The sequence below is a fragment of the Sprattus sprattus genome (genome assembly GCF_963457725.1).
Source record: "Sprattus sprattus genome assembly, chromosome: 20".
NCBI classification, from domain to species: domain Eukaryota; kingdom Metazoa; phylum Chordata; class Actinopteri; order Clupeiformes; family Clupeidae; genus Sprattus; species Sprattus sprattus.
Genome location: NC_137918.1, coordinates 7728071 through 7750597, shown reverse-complemented (window position 1 = coordinate 7750597; position 22527 = coordinate 7728071). Strand labels below are relative to the sequence as shown.

The 22527-nt window shown below is 45.5% G+C and overlaps 1 protein-coding gene across 2 annotated transcripts in view; it reads left to right on the top strand.

Moving 5' to 3' along the window:
- LOC308381474 (uncharacterized protein) overlaps positions 1-16486 on the top strand; it is a 50599-nt gene extending 34113 nt beyond the window's left edge. For both annotated transcript variants that reach the window (XM_080859047.1, XM_080859046.1), the window contains 12 exons: positions 2044-2163; positions 3236-3375; positions 4301-4431; positions 5259-5497; positions 5722-6085; positions 6417-6597; positions 8229-8333; positions 8600-8650; positions 8762-8831; positions 9151-9229; positions 9575-9813; positions 15875-16486. In XM_080859047.1, the coding sequence (XP_080715173.1) occupies positions 2044-2163; positions 3236-3375; positions 4301-4431; positions 5259-5497; positions 5722-6085; positions 6417-6597; positions 8229-8333; positions 8600-8650; positions 8762-8831; positions 9151-9229; positions 9575-9813; positions 15875-15885 (1730 nt within the window). In that variant the 3' untranslated portion in view covers positions 15886-16486. The remainder of the gene's footprint in view (positions 1-2043; positions 2164-3235; positions 3376-4300; positions 4432-5258; positions 5498-5721; positions 6086-6416; positions 6598-8228; positions 8334-8599; positions 8651-8761; positions 8832-9150; positions 9230-9574; positions 9814-15874) is intronic.
- The last annotated feature ends 6041 nt before the right edge of the window (positions 16487-22527 follow it).

Genomic DNA, 22527 nt, shown 5'->3' with positions numbered 1-22527 from the left:
TAACCCAGGTGTAATATGTGGAGTGGAGTGGGGTTTCTTAAGAGCAAGCCTATAGCACTGTGTATAGTGAGTGTGTAACCCAGGTGTAATATGTGGAGTGGAGTGGGGTTTCTTAAGAGCAAGCCTATAGCACTGTGTATAGTGAGTGTGTAACCCAGGTGTAATATGTGGAGTGGAGTGGGGTTTCTTAAGAGCAAGCCTATAGCACTGTGTATAGTGAGTGTGTAACCCAGGTGTAATATGTGGAGTGGGGTTTCTTAAGAGCAAGCCTCCTGTAGCCGCAGCAGCAGACATCTGTGCAGAGATCATCCTGCTGCATTGGAGGAGCCTGCAGTTGCCTAGCAACGGGGGAGGGTGGGGCTGGGGGGGTGATGGAGCGGTGTACCATGTAGTAAAAATGTCCAGCCGGAGAAGTGCACACTTGAGCTACGACCTTGGATGTACTTCACTCAGCCACAACGCCATGGCTCTTATGGTTTTGGATTGAGCTTTTCTTCTGTGGGCTTGAAATACCATCTCCATTGTGCTTTACATATATATATATATGTACAGTATATATGTATATATATATATGTGTGTGGGTGTGCAAATAAAGCAGTTTATCATCGTTCACAGACATTCTGTGTGTAGGTGTGTATCGGCAGTTGGTTTGGGTGAGCGTGGGCAGGAATGTAATCCCTCTGCTAGTGTGTGTGTGTGTGAGCTTTCGTGTGCCCATATGTTTATGCATCTGTCTGGGTACGAATACCATTGTTGTGTAACTGACCAGAAAATGGCTGCTCAGTTCAGAGATTGTAAAACAGACACCGTGGCACAGAGCTGGAGATTAAGGTCTGTCTGTGTTGCCAGGTTTGTTTCCCCACCATGTTAGAGTGTCCCATCTCTAGCACAGTGGAGCAAAGACCTTAAGATGTCTGTGTTGCCAGGTTTGTGTCCCACCGCGTTAAAGTCCCCCATCTCTAGCAGAATAGAGCATAGACCCTAAGATGTCTGTTTGTGTATTCTGTGCCTTTCCCAGTTTGTATTTGTCGCTGTGTCAAGTGTTGTTCTTCATGTATGAACATGTGTTACTGATAGGGCCGCAGTGGTATTAGCTATGGGACACACAGGCCTAAAAAGAACATCATTAAACTGAACGAAAATCTCTGTCAATTCTTTTGAGCGCATCGCAGAAGTCTAGCTAATGCTGACCACAAATATACAGTATGTTACATGGATGAGCAGAGGAAATATTACACTGATTTTAGATAATTAACTGAATTAGAATAGGAGTTGTTGTTGTTGATGCAGATTACTGGTGAGGTAGATAGCTTTTTACATGAAACTCCATGTTCAAAAACCTCCAAAAATGTAAGTCACTTTCAGCTTCTTGGGGTTGCAGCAACTCAGTGTGGGGTTGCACTTAATCAACAATAATTGGGACTAAATCTGCATTCCTGCACATCAAAACTGCAACGTGAAGGTGCAGTCCCTTTGATTCAAACAAACACCACTAATGCAAACATACTACTGAGATACAGTATGGCATGCCTGTGCATGTTGGGATCTCAATAATAACACTCATTATCTCCCCAAAGTCTCTGTTTAGGATCCTTTAGGACATAGAGACTTTGGGTTAGATTCGCTCCAAACTACAGCGATCCCTTGTAGACTTATACTTGAGCAGAGTCTCTGTCTGGAGCAGTGGGTAGTGTGAAGTGACTGTAAATGATCAGACATTATCCCAACAGTCATTCCATAGAGTAAACATGAAAATCTGTCTCTAGAGATGCCTTTGATCTGAGAGGGTTTGGGTGCAGTGTATTTAGCTAGTTAGGCTAAGGTAGTTGTTAAACGGTAGTGCATTTATTGCTATCATATCTAATGTCTAGGGATAGGTGTTTTTGTTTGCTTTTCTTAGCTTCATTAGGGATGTTATCTGAGGCTATGTGTTATTGAAACTGACTCCAGATCAGGCAGGGTCACACAGCCCAGTGTATTGTGGGTAAGTGAGTGTGCCACGGACGCTAATGACACCATCCCTCGCCCCTCTCTCTCTCCCAGCCCGCAGCCTGCGTCTGAGCCCGTGGGAGAGCCGCATCGTGGAGCGGCTCATGACGCCAACCCTCTCCTTCCTGGCGCGCAGTCGCAGCGCTGCCACCCTTCTCAACAGCAGCGACCCCCGTGAGTAACCTCTGACCTCGAGGAAAACACACACTGGGTTGAAATGTCACAGTATTTTGTAGGTCAGTTATCTGTGGTGGTGTGTCTTCTACGTATTAAGTGTCTATTCTATTTCTGTCCTAGGAACATACACATTATACATATAGGACTACTGGATTAGATCATTGGGTCTGTGCATATTATACATACATATACATATAAGTCTACAGCCCTGTTATACAGTCATAATAGATCTAAAACATAGTATACATATACATGTAAGTCTACAGCCCTGTTATCAGTCCTCATAGATATAAAACATAATATACATATACATACAAGTCTACAGCCCTGTTATCAGTCATCATAGATATAAAACATGTCATTGTGGGCTGGGAGCCCATTTGGGTCTTCAGCTGATATCCAAGCAATCCCGCTGAGTAATGGTTGACCTCTGACCTTATGATGTGTTCTGTTTAAATGTCATGGACTTAGACTAATTCAAACGGCACACAGTTTTAGAACCACCGCCCTAGACTCCCAGCGTGACCCCTGACCCCTCGGGAAGCCCCCTACAGAATAGTAGAAGAAGCCCCCCACTTACGGGCTACATTGCCCGAGGGCACACGGGTTCAAGACTGGCCTGATGTCATTTTCCAATCCTGTCCCCACCTCTTCTCCGCCTCGCTTCCTGTCATAACTTCACTGTCCTATCCAAATAACAAAAGCCATAAAAAGCCCAAAAATAAATCTTAAAAAACAATAAAAGAATAGTAGAAGCTATATTATATCCTGCTGGATACTGGTTTGGACGGGTGCTATGTTGTGTTTCCTTCCTCGACCTTGTGGTTCCAGTGATCCTGCTTCCCCTCAGCAAATCACTAGGACCAGTAGAACAGTGGAAGTAAAAGCCCAATCCAGATGATAGGTCCTGGTGTAGGGGAAGCTGGACGCTGGTTTAGATGGGTGTCATGGCGAAGGAAGCTGGACGCTGGGTTAGATGATAGGTCCTGGTTGAGGGGACGCTGGTTTAGATGGGTGTCATGGTGTTGGGAAGCTGGACGCTGGTTTAGTGTCGTGTTTTGTTCCCCAGACTCCCAGTGTTCCCGCTCTCCGTCTGCGAGCCCCCTGACGGTCTGCTCCCACCAGCACCCCCACAGCTCCGAGCGCTGGAGGGTGTCCAGCAGCACGCCCGACATCACACAACGCCAGCGCCGGCGCCACTCCACGCCGGTGAGTCACACACGCACACACACACACACACACACACACACACACACACACACACACACACACACACACACACACACACTCACATAGAAACACACATACATGTAAACACACACACACACACGTACACACATGCTCACATACAAAACACACATACATGTATACATGTAAACACACACACACACACACATACAGACAGAAGTCAGCATGTCCAACATCACACAACACTGGTCTAGATGCCACTTCACACTGGTGAGTCACACACACACATGCGTGCGTTCAAACACATACACAAAATACTCACTGGTACACACATGCACACATACACACACTCAGGGTGCGATTTGTCCAAAAACCAGAGGGGGGGATGTTTTTTTTTTTTTTTTTATCATGAAAAAAAAAAACAAGCAATACATAGGCCTAATTCTCTTCATATACATGCATCATATATGTCTATGATATGATAATCGCTGCTAGACGCTCAGTTCTTGTGCTCCCTCTCATTCACGTTGAAATACTGAAACCGAAACTGAAACTTTGAAACAGAAACGCAACTGTTTTGGACAGAACTCGCTAATTCAGTGAACAAAAAAAAACCAGAGGGGGGGTAAATCCCCACCATCCCCCCCGGCAAATCGCACCCTGCACACACTAATACACAGAGACATTCCAACATCTGCATTAACATACATGAATCTGTAGCACCTAAATAATGTAGGATGAGCAATGCCTCACATGTACACGCTGAACTTTAGATAAAACAGCGCTGAGGAAAAAAAAAAAGAAAGCCTGAAAATATAGCAGATGAACAGTGAACATGTTCTCCGCAGTGCGTACAGAAATAATACTGTGCTGGTTTTTTTTTACAATTACATTGTTCCAAAAGCAGTGTTAATTATGGTCTCTACTTTGTTTCAAATTCCCAAAGGTGGAGAAAAAGACCAAGGAGAAGAAAGACAAAGAGAGGGAAAATGAAAAAGAGAAGAACGCACTGACGACAGAGAAGGTGACGAAGAAGAGGCAGTCCCTCTCTACTCCCAGAACCAGAGCAGAACTCAGGTACAGATATAACACTCTTCTTCCTCAAGGACAGATATAAAACACTGCTTCCTGAGGTTCTGAAATATACAGTACAGTTCTATGAGAATACAGTACAGAATTTATTCTCACTGACTGAAATCTTCCAGAATGTTCTTTACAACTAGCTCAGTCTTCATAAACAAACACCCATCGGATTATGACCTACATTCACTCCCCCCCCCCCCCCCCCCCACCCCCCACTCCACCCCAGAGCTGAGTTAAGAGGTTTGAGGCGGTGAGCTCCGTATGCAGTCTAGTCCAATGATGGAAACCAGTTCAGCCCCAGGGCAGGTTAAACGGGCCGTCCCGCTGACAGATGGTTGGAGCCGGTCCTGCTTCCACCCAAAGGGGCCCTGCTGGAAGCGTTTCAGGACCGTGTCTCCTGCCAATGCCAGGGGCAGGAGACAACGGTAACGGCACCGAGCTGAACCCTCTCTCCTGCCAAGGCCAGGGGCCGGAGCCCACGGTAACAGCACCGAGCTGACCTGGGAGATGCACAGGCTGAGGGGGAAGAGAAAATAATGAGCCATCTGCGTGACGTGTTTAAGGCTCAGCGGGTTTATTTCACACGCCGACTCTCTCCGTTCCACGGCTGCAGGAAGGAATTTACTGCGCTCATTGTCAAGGCAGGGAATGTTCTTGGGATCATTTCACCACGTTTTGAGCAGAGCGCTCTGCTTATATCGTCTCTCGTCTCTATTCTATTCCATTCTTCTCCTCTCTTCTTCTCTTCTTTCTTTTATTTCCTTTTGTGCTGTTTTGTCCTGTTCTTTCATCTCCTCCTCTCCTCTCCTCTTCTCCTCCAGTACTGCGGCTAAACCCAAACACAGAGCTCCGTCACCAGCGCCCTCCAGGAGCAGGCCCCTGTCCCCGTGCCCCATCACCGCTCCCAAACCCCCCTCAACCGGCCGGGCCTCCACCGGCGCCAAGACCCGGCCCAAGCGATCCCAGACCCCCGCCAAGATACCGCCTCAGGCGGTCACTGCCGTCGCTGTGGAGACCAAGAAACAGTCCAGTCGGCCACACACCCCAGAGGCAGCTAAGGGTAAGGACTTTGGATCGTCATGGATACTGTGTCGTAGCGCTAAAGGCCTTCAAATGATTCAGGACAGGCTTTTGTTGATGTTTTAGTCAACCCAGGAGCTGCTCAATCCTGTGTACCATAACTGGCAGTTAACTAATTCAATTGTGACGGAGAATTGTAACTGTGCTATATATTAAAACATGATGGTGCTTGGCCATATTTTTTTGTCTCTGTTCTTCACTCAGACACAACCAGTGTCCCCTCCATTTCCGTGTCAGCGGCTCCTGCCACACCCCCTTCTGTGATCCCACCAATCACAGCGCCCTCTCCAGTGGCAGACCCCATGGTCCCCGCCCCTCCAGCAGCCGAGGCTCCCTCCCCAGCTGCCCCCGTTACGCCAGCACCAGTAACAACCACTCCAGTAACACCAGTTGCCGCGGCGACCAGTCCGGCTGCTCCAGCTGCCACGGCCACCCCAGTTGCCAAGACAACTGCTGGTACTAACGATCCGGAGGAGGCGTCTCGGGTCCTGGCGGAGAAGCGGCGTCAGGCCCGCGAGCAGCGCGAGAGGGAGGAACAGGAACGTCTGGAGCAGGAACAGAGGAACCGGTCAGTCATATACACACATACACACACACACACACACACACACACACACACACAAATCACATACACACACATGCACTTGTGAGTCGCACATCCCCAGGAAGACCCACACAAATACATAGACTTCCTGCCTCTGTATCAAACACAGACTCTCTTACTTTATACTCATGAGATCAATCCAGATACACTAGGAGGGTTCCTGTCATAGTACTTCAGAACATGAAATTACTTCATATGTTTGTAGTGGAGTTTCTCACACAAACATTTTTGTCCTAAATGGACTTCCTTACGAGTGATGTCATGTGAACCATACTGAGCATGCTCCGTGCCACAGGGTCCTGCGTGAGGAGAATGCTGCGCGGGAGGTGGAGGAGAGGAGGCGCAGGGAGGAGGAGTCGCGCCTCATGGTGGAGCAGCAGCGGCTGAGGGATGAGGCCCAGAGGCTGCAGGAAGAGAGGGAGGCACTGCAGATGGCCCAGGCCAAGCAGGAGGAGAACCTGCGCCTCCAGAGACAGGTGAGGAGCATGGCAACATGGGAAATGTAGTCCTTGGGTGAAAAAAGCTCAGCATCCAAACTGTAGAATTTAAAACATTTTCCCTGGCCCTGTGTGATACAATAGGGAAGTTGGGCTTGTGTTCCTTTTTGAAAAAAATGTAGTCTTCTCAAAATATGTAAACTGGCAGGATTCTACACAAACTAGAAGAATTATCCAAAATCCAAACTGAATGCAACAACCGTATCGAGGGAGCGACTGGCTATTGTTGATCTTGCTGCCAAATTAAAGTCTTGTAGGAAGAATGGACCACCAAACTGGTGTTTCCCTTCGAGCAAAATTAAAAAAAAAATGTTAGGACAGCAAGAAGGACAGACTACCACTCACCTAAATGAAACGGCAGAAAGGGGGACAGTCTGTTGTTAGTCAGTGGTGTTGGCCTCCCAGTCCAATGTCATGACTGTGTCTTAACATAGCGAAGGACACAGTGGTGTTGGCCTCCCAGTCCAATAACATGGCTGTGTCTTAACATAGAGAAAGACACAGTGGTGTTGGCCTCCCAGTCCAATGTCATGGCTGTGTCTTAACATAGAGAAAGACACAGTGGTGTTGGCCTCTCAGTCCAATGTCATGGCTGTGTCTTAACATAGAGAAAGACACAGTGGTGTTGGCCTCTCAGTCCAATGTCATGGCTGTGTCTGCTCGGAGACAGGGCCACTCTGGTGACTGCTCTCCTAGTCTATGCCCTCAGGCGTCCACCAGCTGGTGTCCCTCACACAGGCACTGGTTGGAGCAATTAATGCAATCTAATCGTCAGGAGAGACAGAGGGGCTTTGCCCTTCATCGGTCTGTCTGTTACCAAGTCTGTCCGTTACCATGTCTGTCCGTTACCATGTCGGTCTGTTACCATGTCTGTCAGATACCATGACAGCAATACTTAGCAGTACTGATTGCCTGATTTTAGTACTTATTAGATATTAGTATTTTAGTTCATATGGCTATGCTTGTGTCTGCGTAGGGTTGGCCTATAGTGACTCTGACCATAACAACCCAGATAGGCTCCATCTTTGAGCTGGATTCTGAGTCTCCTGCTTCCCAGCCCCTCACAGGCAGCAGCTGTCTCTGGGCCTCATCTGGGCCAAACCTGAGCCACACCTGAGCCAGACTTGATCCAGACTCAGCTGCTCTGCTGTGCGGCTGATGCTGAGTGAAAGTGCTCAGTCAGGCTAGTAATCCGACCCAGTGCAGGCAGGACATCCCACACCACTTCTCACAGAGAAATCTGGAGCACTACTGCCCCCGTGTGGTCAAAGATGACACCAACTCAGCTCTAAAATGAATGCCTCAAGAACGCTGTGTCCTTGCCTTGCTTTTTCTTAGACGTCAGTTATGTAATTACACAGTTATTATATTAATTTATTGATGATATTATGTGAATGGAAAGTGGAGACATGCTGATATGTGAAGGGGTTTTATGTGCTGCGTTGTTTATGCATTTAGAGAGCCTGGGCTGAATCAAATAATTGCATGTTCTTATAATTGCATGTTGTCAAATTAGTTTATTGGGGATGTTATGTGAATAGGAGATGGAGGGGGGAAGAGTGTTGGCATGTGAAGAGGGGTTTATGTGCTGCGTGCTGCTGTGTGTTTAGAGAGAGGATGCCGAATCGAAGGCCAGGGAGGAGGCCGAGAAGCAGCGGATGGAGAGAGAGAAACACTTCCAGAAGGAGGAGCAGGAACGACTGGAGAGGAAGAAGGTAAAGAAGAAGGAGAGGAATGGATCGTTAGGCACTGCAGCCTGTTCTAGAAGTGTCTTGGTGTTCTAGAGTGTATTCTGGAACCAGTCTGTGTTCTAGAAGTGTCTTGGTGTTCTAGAGTGTATTCTGGAACCAGTTTGTGCTCTAGCATAGGGCCTTTAGATGACCTTAATAAGCAGCCCTTGAATGTTGATATTGAGAGAGTAAGATATCAGTTTTTCTTTAAACTAAAACTAAATTTTTCTTAATTTTCACTGTCTGTCTAGCGCCTTGAGGAGATCATGAAGAGAACTCGCAAGAGTGATGCAGGCGAAAAGGTATTCATGGCTTTAAATCTTACCTCTGCTCTCATGAACGTCCCAAAATCTCACAGTCTTCATTTTGGCAGGGGATTAATTCCTTCCTCTGTTGTTGTTTTTGTCCTGCAGAAAGACACCAAGCCTCCGGTCCAAACAAATGGAAAGGACACAGAAAACACAGACCATCTGCCCGAGAGAGGTGAGTTTAAATGCTGCTTAAATGTGAGTTTAAATCAAGTACTCCTCCATAATTTCATGCTATTTCAATGCCACGTTCCTTGTTCCTCAGTGAACAACTAGTGTTATTTGAATTAGCAGATAGACTGGATGACAGATTAGACTAGGATTACAGCAGCTCAGTAATGACCACATTTTGGAGCAGATTGGCGTTTTAGCACAGCATTACTCTGATGACTCTTCTGTTCACATGCTGGAATGAAGAGAGAGGATCATATCCCCCTGAAGGACTGAGTGCAGTTCTGTCTCTCTTTGAAAAATCTGCCTTTGTTTATTTACAGCTCCTGGAAATCTGCAGGGATCATCTGACATGCTGAGAAATGGTGCCGCAAATATGGGCCAGTCACAGATTCAAGAGAGGTAAAGAGCCTGTTGGAAGGATGAATGCTCACCAGTTCGAAGTGACTCTGTCATATAGAGAAAATGTTCACAGCATTTGAATTTAAGGAGCCATACACAGGCCTTTCCCAAAGGCACACCCAACACTTTATGAAAATTAAATAAAAAAAACATATATTTACAAAACTGAAAAAAAACTAGTATCTAAATCCATAGTAAGTGTATATCAAAATATCATCATGAGCAAAAAGGGTTAAATGTTCATTCAGCAAAAGTGTATTAATAGAAATCCAACGTAAATGTGTCCATGGAACATGGAATTATCTCTGGGTTCTAGAACTCACCCCCATGTACCTGTGTTCTCAGCCCTGCAGCCTGGGATTCCACCCCTGTTCTGAACGGGGTCCAGCCTGCCAAACACCAGAACGGCCTGTCACCCAATGGAGACGCAGCTGACTTTGATGACATCATCCAGATGTCCAATCACAGTGGTAGTGGCAACGCTGGCCCGGACAAACCAGCCAATAGCAACACAATCCTGGCCTTCGATGAAGGGGACCCCTTCCTGATGAAAGGTGGTGCAATGAAGACTCACCATGTCACAGGTACTGCTCACATCTTTTAAAGTTCCTAGTAGCTGTCAATGTTACTGACAGTACTAGGCCTTATACATGTGCCACTGAGATCAGATCAGTTTATCGTATCGTATTCGCGTGTAGGTGTGAAGATTTTCAAGGGAAACGGCTCTTGTCGTTACCTGTATACATGTGCAAAATGTGAAGCTGTTACATTGCCTCGGGCATGCGCAAAGACCACGGAGATGTGCTCCCACCTGGTTTGTTTACTAACAACATCAACGTGGATCCTCATCGGGCACAGGCAGTGTAGTGGCTTAAAGTTCCCTTCTTTCTATCAGCATATACAGTACTGTGCAAAAGTTTTAGGCAGGTGTGAAAAAATGCTATGAACTAAGAATGCTTTAAAAAATGTAAGCAATAAATGTTTATTTTTTATCCATTTACATGGTAAGACTGAGCGCAGCAACAAGACACAACGTAGTTATACTGCATCAGCAGGGTCTCTCCCAGACAAAGATTTCAAAGCAGACAGGGGTTTCAAAATGTGCAGTTCAAGCTCTTTTGAAGAAGCTGTTGAGGATCGTAGACGCAGTGGTCAGCCAAGGAAACTTAATGCAGCTGATGAAAAACACATCAAGCTTATTTACCTTCGAAATCGGAAGATTTCAAGCAGTGGCATCAGCTCAGAACTGGCAGAAACCAGTGGTACCCAGGTACAGACATTTACTGTCCGGGGAAGTCTGCCCAGAAGTGGTCTTCATGGAAGAGTTGCAGCCAAAAAGCTCTACCCCGACAAGGAAACAAGGCCAAGTGACTGAACTAAGCACGAAAACATGGAAACTGGGGTGCAGAAACATGGCAGAAGGTGCTCTGGACTGATGAGTCAAAATTAGAAATATTTGGCTGTAGAAGAAGGCAGTTTGTTCGCCGAAGGGCTGGAGAGAGGTACAATAATGAGAGTCTGCAGGCAACAGTGAAGCATGGTAGAGGCTCCTTTCCAGTTTGGGGCTGCAGTTCTGCAAGTGGAGTTGGAGATTTGGTCAGGATGAATGGTGTCCTCAATGCTGAGAAATAGAGGCAGATACTAATCCATCATGCAATACCATCAGGGAGGCGTATGATTAGCACCAAATGTATTCTGCAGCAGGAACATAACCCCAAACATACAACCAATGTCATTAACAACTATCTTCAGCTTAAAGAAGAACAGAAAGTCCTGCAAGTGATGGTATGACCCCCACAGAGCCCTGATCTCTACATCATCGAGTCTGTCTGGGTTTACATGAAGAGACAGAAGAATTTTAGGAAGCCTACATCCACAGAGGATCTGTGGTTAGTTCTCCAAGATGGTTGGAACAATTTACCAGCCGAGTACCTTCAAAAGCTGTGCGCAAGTGTATCTGGAAGAATTGATGCTATTTTGAAGGCAAAGGGTGGTCACACCAAATATTGATTTAATTTAGAATTTTCTTCTGTTCCTTCACTGCATTTGGTTAATTTATGAAGAATTGATGAAAATAAACTGTTAACACTTCCATTTTTGAAAGCATTCTAAGTTTACAGCATTTTTTCACACCTGCCTAAAACTTTTGCACAGTACTGTAGTTCTTAATATTTTCTTTGAATAACCACTCGGATGGAAAGAAAACGAGTCTACGCGTGGATGTGTTTCAACAACGGTAGAAAACTGTGTTTGCTCAGTCTTTTACTGGACTCATAATTATATGACAGTGGTATTAGTTACAGTTGAGACACCCGAAATAACTTGCATGGGCAGCAATCCTGAGACGTGATTTTTAGTTTGCACATGAATACTAACGTCTTCTTTGATCCCAGGAAATTTGAGCACATAACCCATCTCCCTTACGGAGATTTTGGCGAAAGTTGTTTAACCTACTTCATTGCAAACGTCTAGTTTTTCAAACGTGTCTAGTTTTTGTGCAGTAGTGAATAGAGTCTCAGTCTACTATACCATACATAGCATATCATGTTTGTAGAAAATGATTAAGGTGCAACAAATGCCAATAAGCATATTTAAATTAAATGATTCACATTGCAAGCAAAATGGTGCGGCTGGAGCACAGGGAGGGACAACGGTGACGCAGTTTGGATGTAGCGACAAACATTTATGTGCTGTAACAAACAGTGTTAACCAGTATGTGAGTAACGTGGCTTTTATTAAAACATAGCGTGTGTAATGTGTAGCTATTTCATTCCGTTTATTAACCTTTCCGGCTGTCTGTATTACTAGCCATCAGCAGACGTAAAGGAAAGGGAGCATTTTACTCCCCGGCAATCTCTCTACAAACTTCCATATAGACGCGGGATCAGCAGAGGAAAATCTACTTTCCTTTTGGGAGAAACCAGGCCAGTCGTTCCCACGACTACAGCACCTTGCAAAACGAATTATATGCGTTCCATCAACAGGTGCTGCGAGTGAGCGCTCCTTCAGTGCAGCAGGGCGCGTTATAGAAGCCAGGCGCTCTCGCCTGAATCCTGACACTGTAGATGCTATTTTATTCCTGCATAGTGCTAAGACAAATTCTAAATAGAACGAAGGTTAGGCATATCAGCAGAGGTATATTTTGGTTACATTAGGATGGCTACGTTTATAGCTTGCGTTTTGGGCGCACCACAATGCCAAGAAGTTTGTCGCGACTGTAATGGCATATTTCATTGTGGGGGTGATTGATAGCTTACGAGACACGGTGTTTTCCGATGTTTTACTGAGTCCTCTCTGTCTCTATCACACACACACACACACACACACACACACACACACACACACACACACACACACACACACACACACACACACACACACACACACTAACGGAAGCAAAAAAGGTTTAAATTAAGTGACATCCCTCAAATGTCGCGTCTCCCGCAAACCTGCAAGCTATGAGTCAGCTGTCAGTATTGGAAGAAGCCTTAACGTCTCGAAGATGAAACTTCCTGGGTTATTTTGTTTCGTTAGGCTATTAGTTATATTTTAAAACAGCCAGTGACATTGTAGCCTACCACTCATGGAATAAGGAATTTCAAAGAGATGATGGAGTGAACTTTCTAGCCTCTAACTTTCTAGCCTCCTGTCACCGTCTCCCCCCCAGTCACGCACGGCCTCCCCCATGACACATCGGCCTGATTTGACACGCCCTTTTCTAAGCCGAAGGAACGTGGTAAACCACCTCTCTCGAAAGCTTCAGACGATCGGCGGAAAAACTAACGGTTTACATCTAGACCCCTTATACATGAGGCAATTGTAACACGTTCGCGAGTTTCTATCGTGGTAGACGCGATGTAACAGCTTTACATTAACGCATGTATAAGGGGCTACTGAGAGACTTTAACAACTCAAAGACACTTTTCCCCCCAATTTAGTCATGTATTTACTTGTTACAACCAAGGGTCAAGATAGTTTGCTCTTGTTAGTGGGATATGGAATGGGATGGGGATGGCTTTTTCTAAGGGGAGGCAGTGAACTTGCAGTGGCTTTGTGTTATATGTAACACTGTCCACTCAGTGAACTTGCAGTGCCTTGGCGTTATATGTGTTATATGTAACACTGTCCACTCAGTGAACTTGCAGTGACTTGGCGTTATATGTGTTATATGTAACACTGTCCACTCAGTGAACTTGCAGTGCCTTGGTGTTATATGTGTTATATGTAACACTGTCCACTCAGTGAACTTGCAGTGGCTTTGTGTTATATGTGTTATATGTAACACTGTCCACTTAGTGAACTTGCAGTGGCTATGTGTTATATGTAACACTGTCCTCTCAGTGCCTTAAGGGTGGGCAGCCAGTGCCTTGCAGTGATTATGTGTCTCACTCTGCCCTGGCATCCACTTGCACACAGTTTAGATGTTGGAGAGCATCCACCGCGCCTTGTGCCAACTGCCAGGCCCCCCCCACAGACCAGACCACAGCAGACTGCAGACAGGCTGGCCAGACAAGCCGTAGGGCACACACACTCTCACTCTCACACTGTGTGCTGGAGACGGGCCGTAGGGCACACACACTCTCTCTCACACACTGTGTGCTGGCCAAAGCATGCTAGGACTTATAGTCCGTCGGTAATATGCTTCACATCTGCAGCTGGGGATATAATGTTAGTGATGAAGCAGCTCAAATGAGATGTCGTTATGGGTGTTCACGTTTCTTCTGGCTACTCGTTACTCTTTCCGGTAGATCAGATAGACACCCAGAAGACAGTTGACTCTGAAACGGGTCCAGCCTTGAACTAGCACCAGATTTATTCTTGTTTCTACTGTTCTATCTACTATCTGGGTGTTCATCAAACAGGTACATAGTGTCGGAGGGTTTGTTGGCAAAACAGATTGTAATGTTTTAAAGACTGCTGTCCAGATCCATTAGTGTATGTGCAGAAGCCAGGAGTATCCTGTCAGAGAGAAAGATGTACGACAGCAACCTGCTTCACTCTCACCAGGAGAGGCTGTGTTCACTCTCACCAGGAGAGGCTGTGTTTACTCTCACCAGGAGAGGCTGTGTTCACTCTCACCAGGAGAGGCTGTGTTCACTCTCACCAGGAGAGGCTGTGTTCACTCTCACCAGGAGAGGCTGTGTTCCCTCTCACCAGGAGAGGCTGTGTTCACTCTCACCAGGAGAGGCTGTGTTCACTCTCACCAGGAGAGGCTGTGTTCACTCTCACCATGAAAGGCTGTGTTCACTTTCACCAGGAGAGGCTGTGTTCACTCTCACCAGGAGAGGCTGTGTTCACTCTCACCAGGAGAGGCTGTGTTCACTCTCACCAGGAGAGGCTGTGTTCACTCTCACCAGGAGAGGCTGTGTTTACTCTCACCAGGAGAGGCTGTGTTCACTCTCACCAGGAGAGGCTGTGTTCACTCTCACCAGGAGAGGCTGTGTTCACTCTCACCATGAAAGGCTGTGTTCACTCTCACCAGGAGAGGCTGTGTTCACTCTCACCAGGAGAGGCTGTGTTCACTCTCACCAGGAGAGGCTGTGTTCACTCTCACCAGGAGAGGCTGTGTTCACTCTCACCAGGAGAGGCTGTGTTCACTCTCACCAGGAAAGGCTGTGTTCACTCTCACCAGGAAAGGCTGTGTTCACTCTCACCAGGAGAGGCTGTGTTCACTCTCACCAGGAGAGGCTGTGTTCACTCTCACCAGGAGAGGCTGTGTTCACTCTCACCAGGAAAGGCTGTGTTCACTCTCACCAGGAAAGGCTGTGTTCACTCTCACCAGGAGAGGCTGTGTTCACTCTCACCAGGAGAGGCTGTGTTCACTCTCACCAGGAGAGGCTGTGTTCACTCTCACCAGGAGAGGCTGTGTTTACTCTCACCAGGAGAGGCTGTGTTCACTCTCACCAGGAGAGGCTGTGTTCACTCTCACCAGGAGAGGCTGTGTTCACTCTCACCATGAAAGGCTGTGTTCACTCTCACCAGGAGAGGCTGTGTTCACTCTCACCAGGAGAGGCTGTGTTCACTCTCACCAGGAGAGGCTGTGTTCACTCTCACCAGGAGAGGCTGTGTTCACTCTCACCAGGAGAGGCTGTGTTCACTCTCACCAGGAAAGGCTGTGTTCACTCTCACCAGGAAAGGCTGTGTTCACTCTCACCAGGAGAGGCTGTGTTCACTCTCACCAGGAGAGGCTGTGTTCACTCTCACCAGGAGAGGCTGTGTTCACTCTCACCAGGAAAGGCTGTGTTCACTCTCACCAGGAAAGGCTGTGTTCACTCTCACCAGGAGAGGCTGTGTTCACTCTCACCAGGAGAGGCTGTGTTCACTCTCACCAGGAGAGGCTGTGTTCACTCTCACCAGGAGAGGCTGTGTTCACTCTCACCAGGAGAGGCTGTGTTTACTCTCACCAGGAGAGGCTGTGTTCACTCTCACCAGGAGAGGCTGTGTTGCAGATGAACATAAGGCCCTTGAAACTTTTTATTTTCAACTGTCTGTGTTTAAGATTGAACAAACGCAATTATTAAGGTTTGTGAAAATGGTTACTGTATAGGAAATATGGTACTGCTTTTAAAACATGCCTTGGCTGTGTGGTTTTGACGCAACTCTGTCTCTCTGTTCTCTGTCTCTCTGTTGTCTGTCTCCCTCCAGAGGTCCTCTGAGGCGTCCATCTTTGGCCTTCACCACAGCGAACTGATATGTGTGACACAGCAACAGCTTCCAGAGTGAGGTGTGCCAAATGATCATGTTGAAAGACGACAAACAAAAAAAACACAAACCATCCGAAAGACTGCTCGTACCGTAGAAACACAACACTATAGAGACATCCATGGCCAGCACTTAGCAGTCAAACATGGAGAATCTGCAACTCTGCCACTGGATGTTTATCTTAAAGAAGAAAAACACAAAAAAATAAATATTCAAACATCAACAAAAACATCTGGCTGTTTCACTGCTCTACATGGTGTGACATTGTTGAGTTTTATTGAATCGTCACCTGCAGATATTGTCATGCACCTCAAGAGACTGACAATATAATGAATTTTAGAAGAGTATAAATCTAAGAAAAATACAGTATTGTTCTAATTATAATTGTTGTTATTGTTATGGCTGTTGTTCTCCTCCGTTGATAAACAGTGTGTTTTTGTCTTGAATTGTTGAGTTATTTAATTTCAGATGCATCATGGGAATGGGGAACAGTGTATGTAAATGTATATGAGCCTGAACATGGATGACATGTGGAATAAAGCTTTATGAAAGGGAGTTTGTTTGTTTGTTTGTTTGTGGGTGTATGTTTGCTCCTAAATTGGAAGTATACTTTTTGTATACAACGCCAAAAATTACTAATATCCAATACAAGGTAATAAAACAGTACAAACTTGGGTAAAGTATTGTTTGAGATCTCTGAAGATTAAGTATGCTTGGAAATAGCTCAAGCAGTTACTACTACTACCTACTGTGTACCTATGTGTGGAAGCTTGTTTGATTCTGTCTGCTTGTGTATCTGTGATTCTGAGTGCGAGTCATTGAACAGCACTACCGCAGCGTATCTCTCCTCTCTCTTCTCTGGACTTTATGTCAGCCGAAAATGACCCTAAAAATAGGTAGCTACTTTTGGCTGTATCAGGGTCAATATACAGTACACATCTCTTCCTACAGAGGGCAGTACTAGTCCTGAAATGTGACTGTCCGCGAGATTTTAATTTACAGAGATGTTGCCCCTCATGGGCCGCATATGACCTTCTATATCTGCTGGGCTTGGTCTCTGGTACGGCACAGTTTAGCCTCCAAGAGTACAGAAAGCCCATACAGTCATGACATCATTTATCACAGCATTATTCCGATGAATCCATGTTCAACTCTGTGTTTTGGATCATGAAAGAATGGTATCATTAAATGACTGATGTAGCACAGCTTTCGACACATGTGGGTCTCTGAAAGCATCTTGGCCTGGGAGCGGGTGGTGATAGGCGTGCGGAGAGGCGCTCTGCCCTGCCTGCCTGTATTTTTAGTCGGGCGTTGACAGAGAGTGAGCAGCAGGAGTGGACACGGAGAGAATGCACCTGGACATCGTCCCAGCCGGACGCTGTCCCGAAGACCCGGTCTTTAAAGGTATAGTCCACAATTCTAATCCAATACACTATTTGTCAAATTCAGTGAAATGCTCCTCATGGTCCTTTAGTTGCCCATTCCATGTGTCAGCGCAAGCAACTCCATTGCTCAGACACAGTCCAGGGTCGGTCAATGGAATAAAAAAACATAGTGTAACCAAGCCATAAACAATGCCAGCCAATCAACACATTGGTTCAGGAGCATGGAAACAAGGGGTGGACTTTGATTGGCTGTTGAGTTTCATAGCCAATCAAAGAGAATCATGTACTACACCTTCATGTGTGAAGTAATGAGGCAGTGGCCTGTCTCACCCTTCTTTACCCTCTCTACTCTACACTAGTCTCTGTCCCGTCTCACCCTCTCTACTCCAGTCTCTGTGTCCTGTCTTACCCTCTCTACTCTACTCCAGTCTCTGTGTCCTGTCTCACCCTCTCTACTCCAGTCTCTGTGTCATGTCTCACCCTCTCTACTCCAGTCTCTGTGTCCTGTCTTACCCTCTCTACTCTACACTAGTCTCTGTGTCCTGTCTCACCCTCTCTACTCCAGTCTCTGTGTCCTGTCTCACCCTCTCTACTCCAGTCTCTGTGTCCTGTCTTACCCTCTCTACTCTACACTAGTCTCTGTGTCCTATCTCACCCTCTCTACTCCAGTCTCTGTGTCCTGTCTTACCCTCTTTACTCTACTCCAGTCTCTGTGTCCTGTCTCACCCTCTCTACTCCAGTCTCTGTGTCCTGTCTCACCCTCACTACTCCAGTCTCTGTGTCCTGTCTTACCCTCTCTACTTTACACCAGTCTTTGTGTCTTACCCTCTCTACTCTACTCCAGTCTCTGTGTGCTGTCTCGCCCTCTCTACTCTACACCAGTCTCTGTCTCACCCTCTCTACTCTACTCTAGTCTATGTGTCTCACCCTCTCTATTCTACACCAGTCTCTGTGTCTTACCCTCTCTACACCAGTCTCTGTGTCCTGTCTCACCCTCTCTACTCCAGTCTCTGTGTCCTGTCTTACCCTCTCTACTCTACTCCAGTCTCTGTGTCCTGTCTCACCCTCTCTACTCCAGTCTCTGTGTCCTGTCTCACCCTCACTACTCCAGTCTCTGTGTCCTGTCTTACCCTCTCTACTCTACACCAGTCTTTGTGTCTTACCCTCTCTACTCTACTCCAGTCTCTGTGTGCTGTCTCACCCTCTCTACTCCAGTCTCTGTCTCACCCTCTCTACTCTACTCCAGTCTCTGTGTCTCACCCTCTCTACTCTACACCAGTCTCTGTGTCTTACCCTCTCTAAACCAGTCTCTGTGTCTCACCCTCTCTACTCTACTCCAGTCTCTGTGTGCTGTCTCACCCTCTCTACTCCAGTCTCTGTCTCACCCTCTCTACTCTACTCCAGTCTCTGTGTCTCACCCTCTCTACTCTACTCCAGTCTCTGTGTCTCACCCTCTCTACTCTACACCAGTCTCTGTGTGCTGTCTCACCCTCTCTACTCCAGTCTCTGTCTCACCCTCTCTACTCTACTCCAGTCTCTGTGTCTCACCCTCTCTACTCTACACCAGTCTCTGTGTGCTGTCTCACCCTCTCTACTCCAGTCTCTGTCTCACCCTCTCTACTCTACACCAGTCTCTGAAACAGATGCTGTTGCTGCTGCTGTCATGGTGGGGGGTGACTGTTTTTACTGCGTGTCGCTAAAGAGATGTCTTTCAGAACGCCAGATATGAGAATTACAAAGATCTGTTTGGATGCCATGTCAATCTCCTTTCCGGAATCCCAAATCTCCACGTGGTTGGAATGCTGGAAATACAAGACCCGGCCTGTATTTACAAGTCAGATTCCTCAAGTGCAAATCTGACACAGGGCTGGTCCGAGGCCAGCTGGAAGACCCGGTCTGATCTCGTTTGTGTTTTACAAGGAGCACCCATTTATCTTTGACCTTTAATCTTCAAAGGTCATGCAACTGTGCCATGATATTCTGATTCGAGGTCATTAATGAAAGTGGTAGATGATATTTGTTTGGGTATTTTTAAAAGCAAATGCTTAAAGCAATGCGGAGAAGAGCAAGGTGCGAAGCTCCTGTAAATGTTACAGAGGTTTGATGAACAGGAAACACTTGTGTAAATGAAGCTCGGTGTGTGGATGTATGACCAAGTAGGTAAACGCTTTCCTCAGTAATACCATTTTCTAAGTGTATTAGTTCTATTATTAGTCCTAATGTCATTTACATTTTCTTGGAACTTTGGTGGAATTCTCTCCTAGCTATACATGCAGCACATTATGGTGTTTTAAAGCGGCACCCTATGTCAGGCATTTAAGAGCACGGCCCGGCACCCTATGTCAGGCATTTAAGAGCACGACCAGGCAGTTAGGAGCAGTATGTTCTACCTGTCAACACAGCTTTGCAAAGAGCTTTGTTAAGATGAATTGCTATGCTAAAAACGATGTCTGTCCCTGCCATTGCAACACCCATGGCATAACAATATTATGAGCACGTCCCCCATTTAGCCATGGATGACCATGCTAACGAGATCCAGTATGCTCCAGTTGAAATCAACCCAGCCGCTGGGTAACTACATGCTTGATGAGTGTCTAAGACCATACTGTTTTCTGTCACAACACATCCTCTTCACTGCTAATTAGTGAAGTTAGATTTATACTTTATATATTTGATATATTTTACCTGTTATCAAATGACTCTGAAAAGGTTCTGATTCGACTCAGTATGGTCAGCTAACTGAGTTAAAAGATGGCTTCTCATAGCAAACTCTCATGCAAAGATGCAGAAGTAGACTGGTACTAATGTGAGCACATTCAAATGTTCATATGAACTAATTAATTAAAGAGATGAGATCTAACACATCCATGAAGCGAATGAGGTTATGAAGAACAAAATGATACCCTTTGTCTTTTAACCAGTATGAAGATTTTTAAAAGAATGTTTTGCTTAATATAGTCATCCCTAAGGGCAGCTATTTACCTATTTCCCCTCTCAGTGTAGAGGCAAAGGATTATGCAAACTACTCTCAAATAACAAGCAAATAAGTGAGATGCTCAAGTCAAAGTCTTCCTGGTACGTGTTTCGGCATTAGGAGGACGTGCACAAAGAAACACATGCATTTCTTTTTTTCTGAGGGACTGGTTTGCTGATAACTGATTGATGTGTTGGTTCACCAATCACATTGCTTGTATAGTGACAGAGGATGTACTTCCCATTCCACCAGAGATTTGGCATTACTTTTGGTTTCTGTCTCACTAACAGCAACGAGGTAAGCTTGTTCCCTGTTGACGATATTTTAATGATTCTGGCCTTATGTAACAAAGTGACCTCCATTAAATATGGAGAGATTATTTAACAGGTGAAGTTGGAGGGTCTGTGTTCATTTATGAATGTTATTTTCATTAATGTCTTCAAAAGAGTTTGTTGTGCATGAATTAGGTTGATCTACTATTTTCTCTCTCCTTTCAATGCCTTTTAAGAGACATTAATCTTGCTTATCGTTGTCTTATAGTAAGAGCGAATGCCTTTAGCTAATGTGCACAGCAATGCATTTGGGTGAATGTGATTGGTTTAAAAAGCTGGGCCCAAATTCAGATACTTCTAAACAAAAAAAAGGAAAAAGGCATGTGCCTTGAATTTTGCCACATTGTCATATAACCCTTCAGGCAGTACTGGATTCCCAGATAGAACCTGACCAGAAAGAATCTGGTGCGGTTCTGGCACTGATCTGGCCTTGGTCTGTTCCAGAGTTATGTGTTACCTAGGCAACCTGCATAATCCACCACTATCTCTGAACAAAACACAATTTTGACTTACATCTTACATGATTAGCAGACTACAGTAGACACTGCTAACTATACTGGTCACGGTGTCCTTAGGGAGCACAGACACTGATGATATGGAAGTGTTCACTGTGTTGCCAGTAAATCAGATAGATATTGAAAATAAAATTGGGCTGAGATAGACAAAAATAAACAATGTGGCCATTTTGAGGCCATGTTGAAAAAGTAAGGGTGCTTTGCTTATGTAAAACATCTGCAAATGTGTTTAATTATGCCTCCTTTGTATTGGCTTCACAACACTACTGGTGCTGCTAAAATATACTGTTGGCTTTACTTTAGAGAAGGATGTACTGATCCTCTCTTGCACAATAGCAGAGGTCAACTGTCAAGTTATCTTCTTGTTCCTTGTTCTGGGTAACTTGTTTCTTTTTATTTTATTGTCAAAATTGCTTCTGATTTTGAAGTTCCCAACTGCAACTAAAATCCCAGACCACGTAGACACAAGCTGTTTTGACATTTTCAAGGGCATAATTTTTCATACTCCAATGGCTGAATAAAATAACCACATGGGGATTTTAAAACGGATAAGTTGACAAAATGGCTGTTGCCTGATTGTATCAAATATCATACGATGTGTCTGAACCCTTAAGCTGAGCGTGGTAGGATGACTCCTCTTCCCCCGGGGAGATGTGTACCCAGCTGTTCTGGATTATCAAACTTACTCGCCAGTATTTTTGGCTGTAATACTGATCCAGGCCTGACACCAGAGGCATAAGTGAGCAAGACAAATCGATACGTCTCAGTCATGTCAAAGAAATTCAGTCCAACACGGCAAAATCCCCTCAGTGTCACTCTCTCAAGCAGAACTGGGAAGCCATACTACCAGCAACACTATAAAGTAAAAAAACAAACATCAAATGACACATTTTTGGCACATTTTACAACCTGACACATGCTATTTGATCTTGAATGCATTCTGTAGGTTGGCTGGCTTCTTAATCTTCGTGTCAGAACAAAAATATCAGATTTGAGCCGGTGCAGAGCAGGTGTATGTGACAGTGCCTGACCAACACACAGTACACACAGAGTGGAAAAGCCTGAACCAACACACAGGACATAGAGTGGAATAGCCTGACTCAACACACAGGACACATAGAGTGTAATAGGCTACAGATGCATAATTTACTTGATGAACTAAAAAATGCAAGTGTTGACCTCAGCTCCCTGGGTAGAACCTAGTTGTTTTTGGAGTTGACATTTTGAGATAGGGGAAAACATCCTTAAATACTTAAAGTGACTTGCTGAGTAGGCCTACAACTTTTTTTTCAGGATTGTCCATTAAGGATAGAGCACAGTAGCTTGGCCTACTTCTGCTCGTAGAGCAGTAATCACTTCCCTATGACAAACTCTGGACATACTGTTTTAC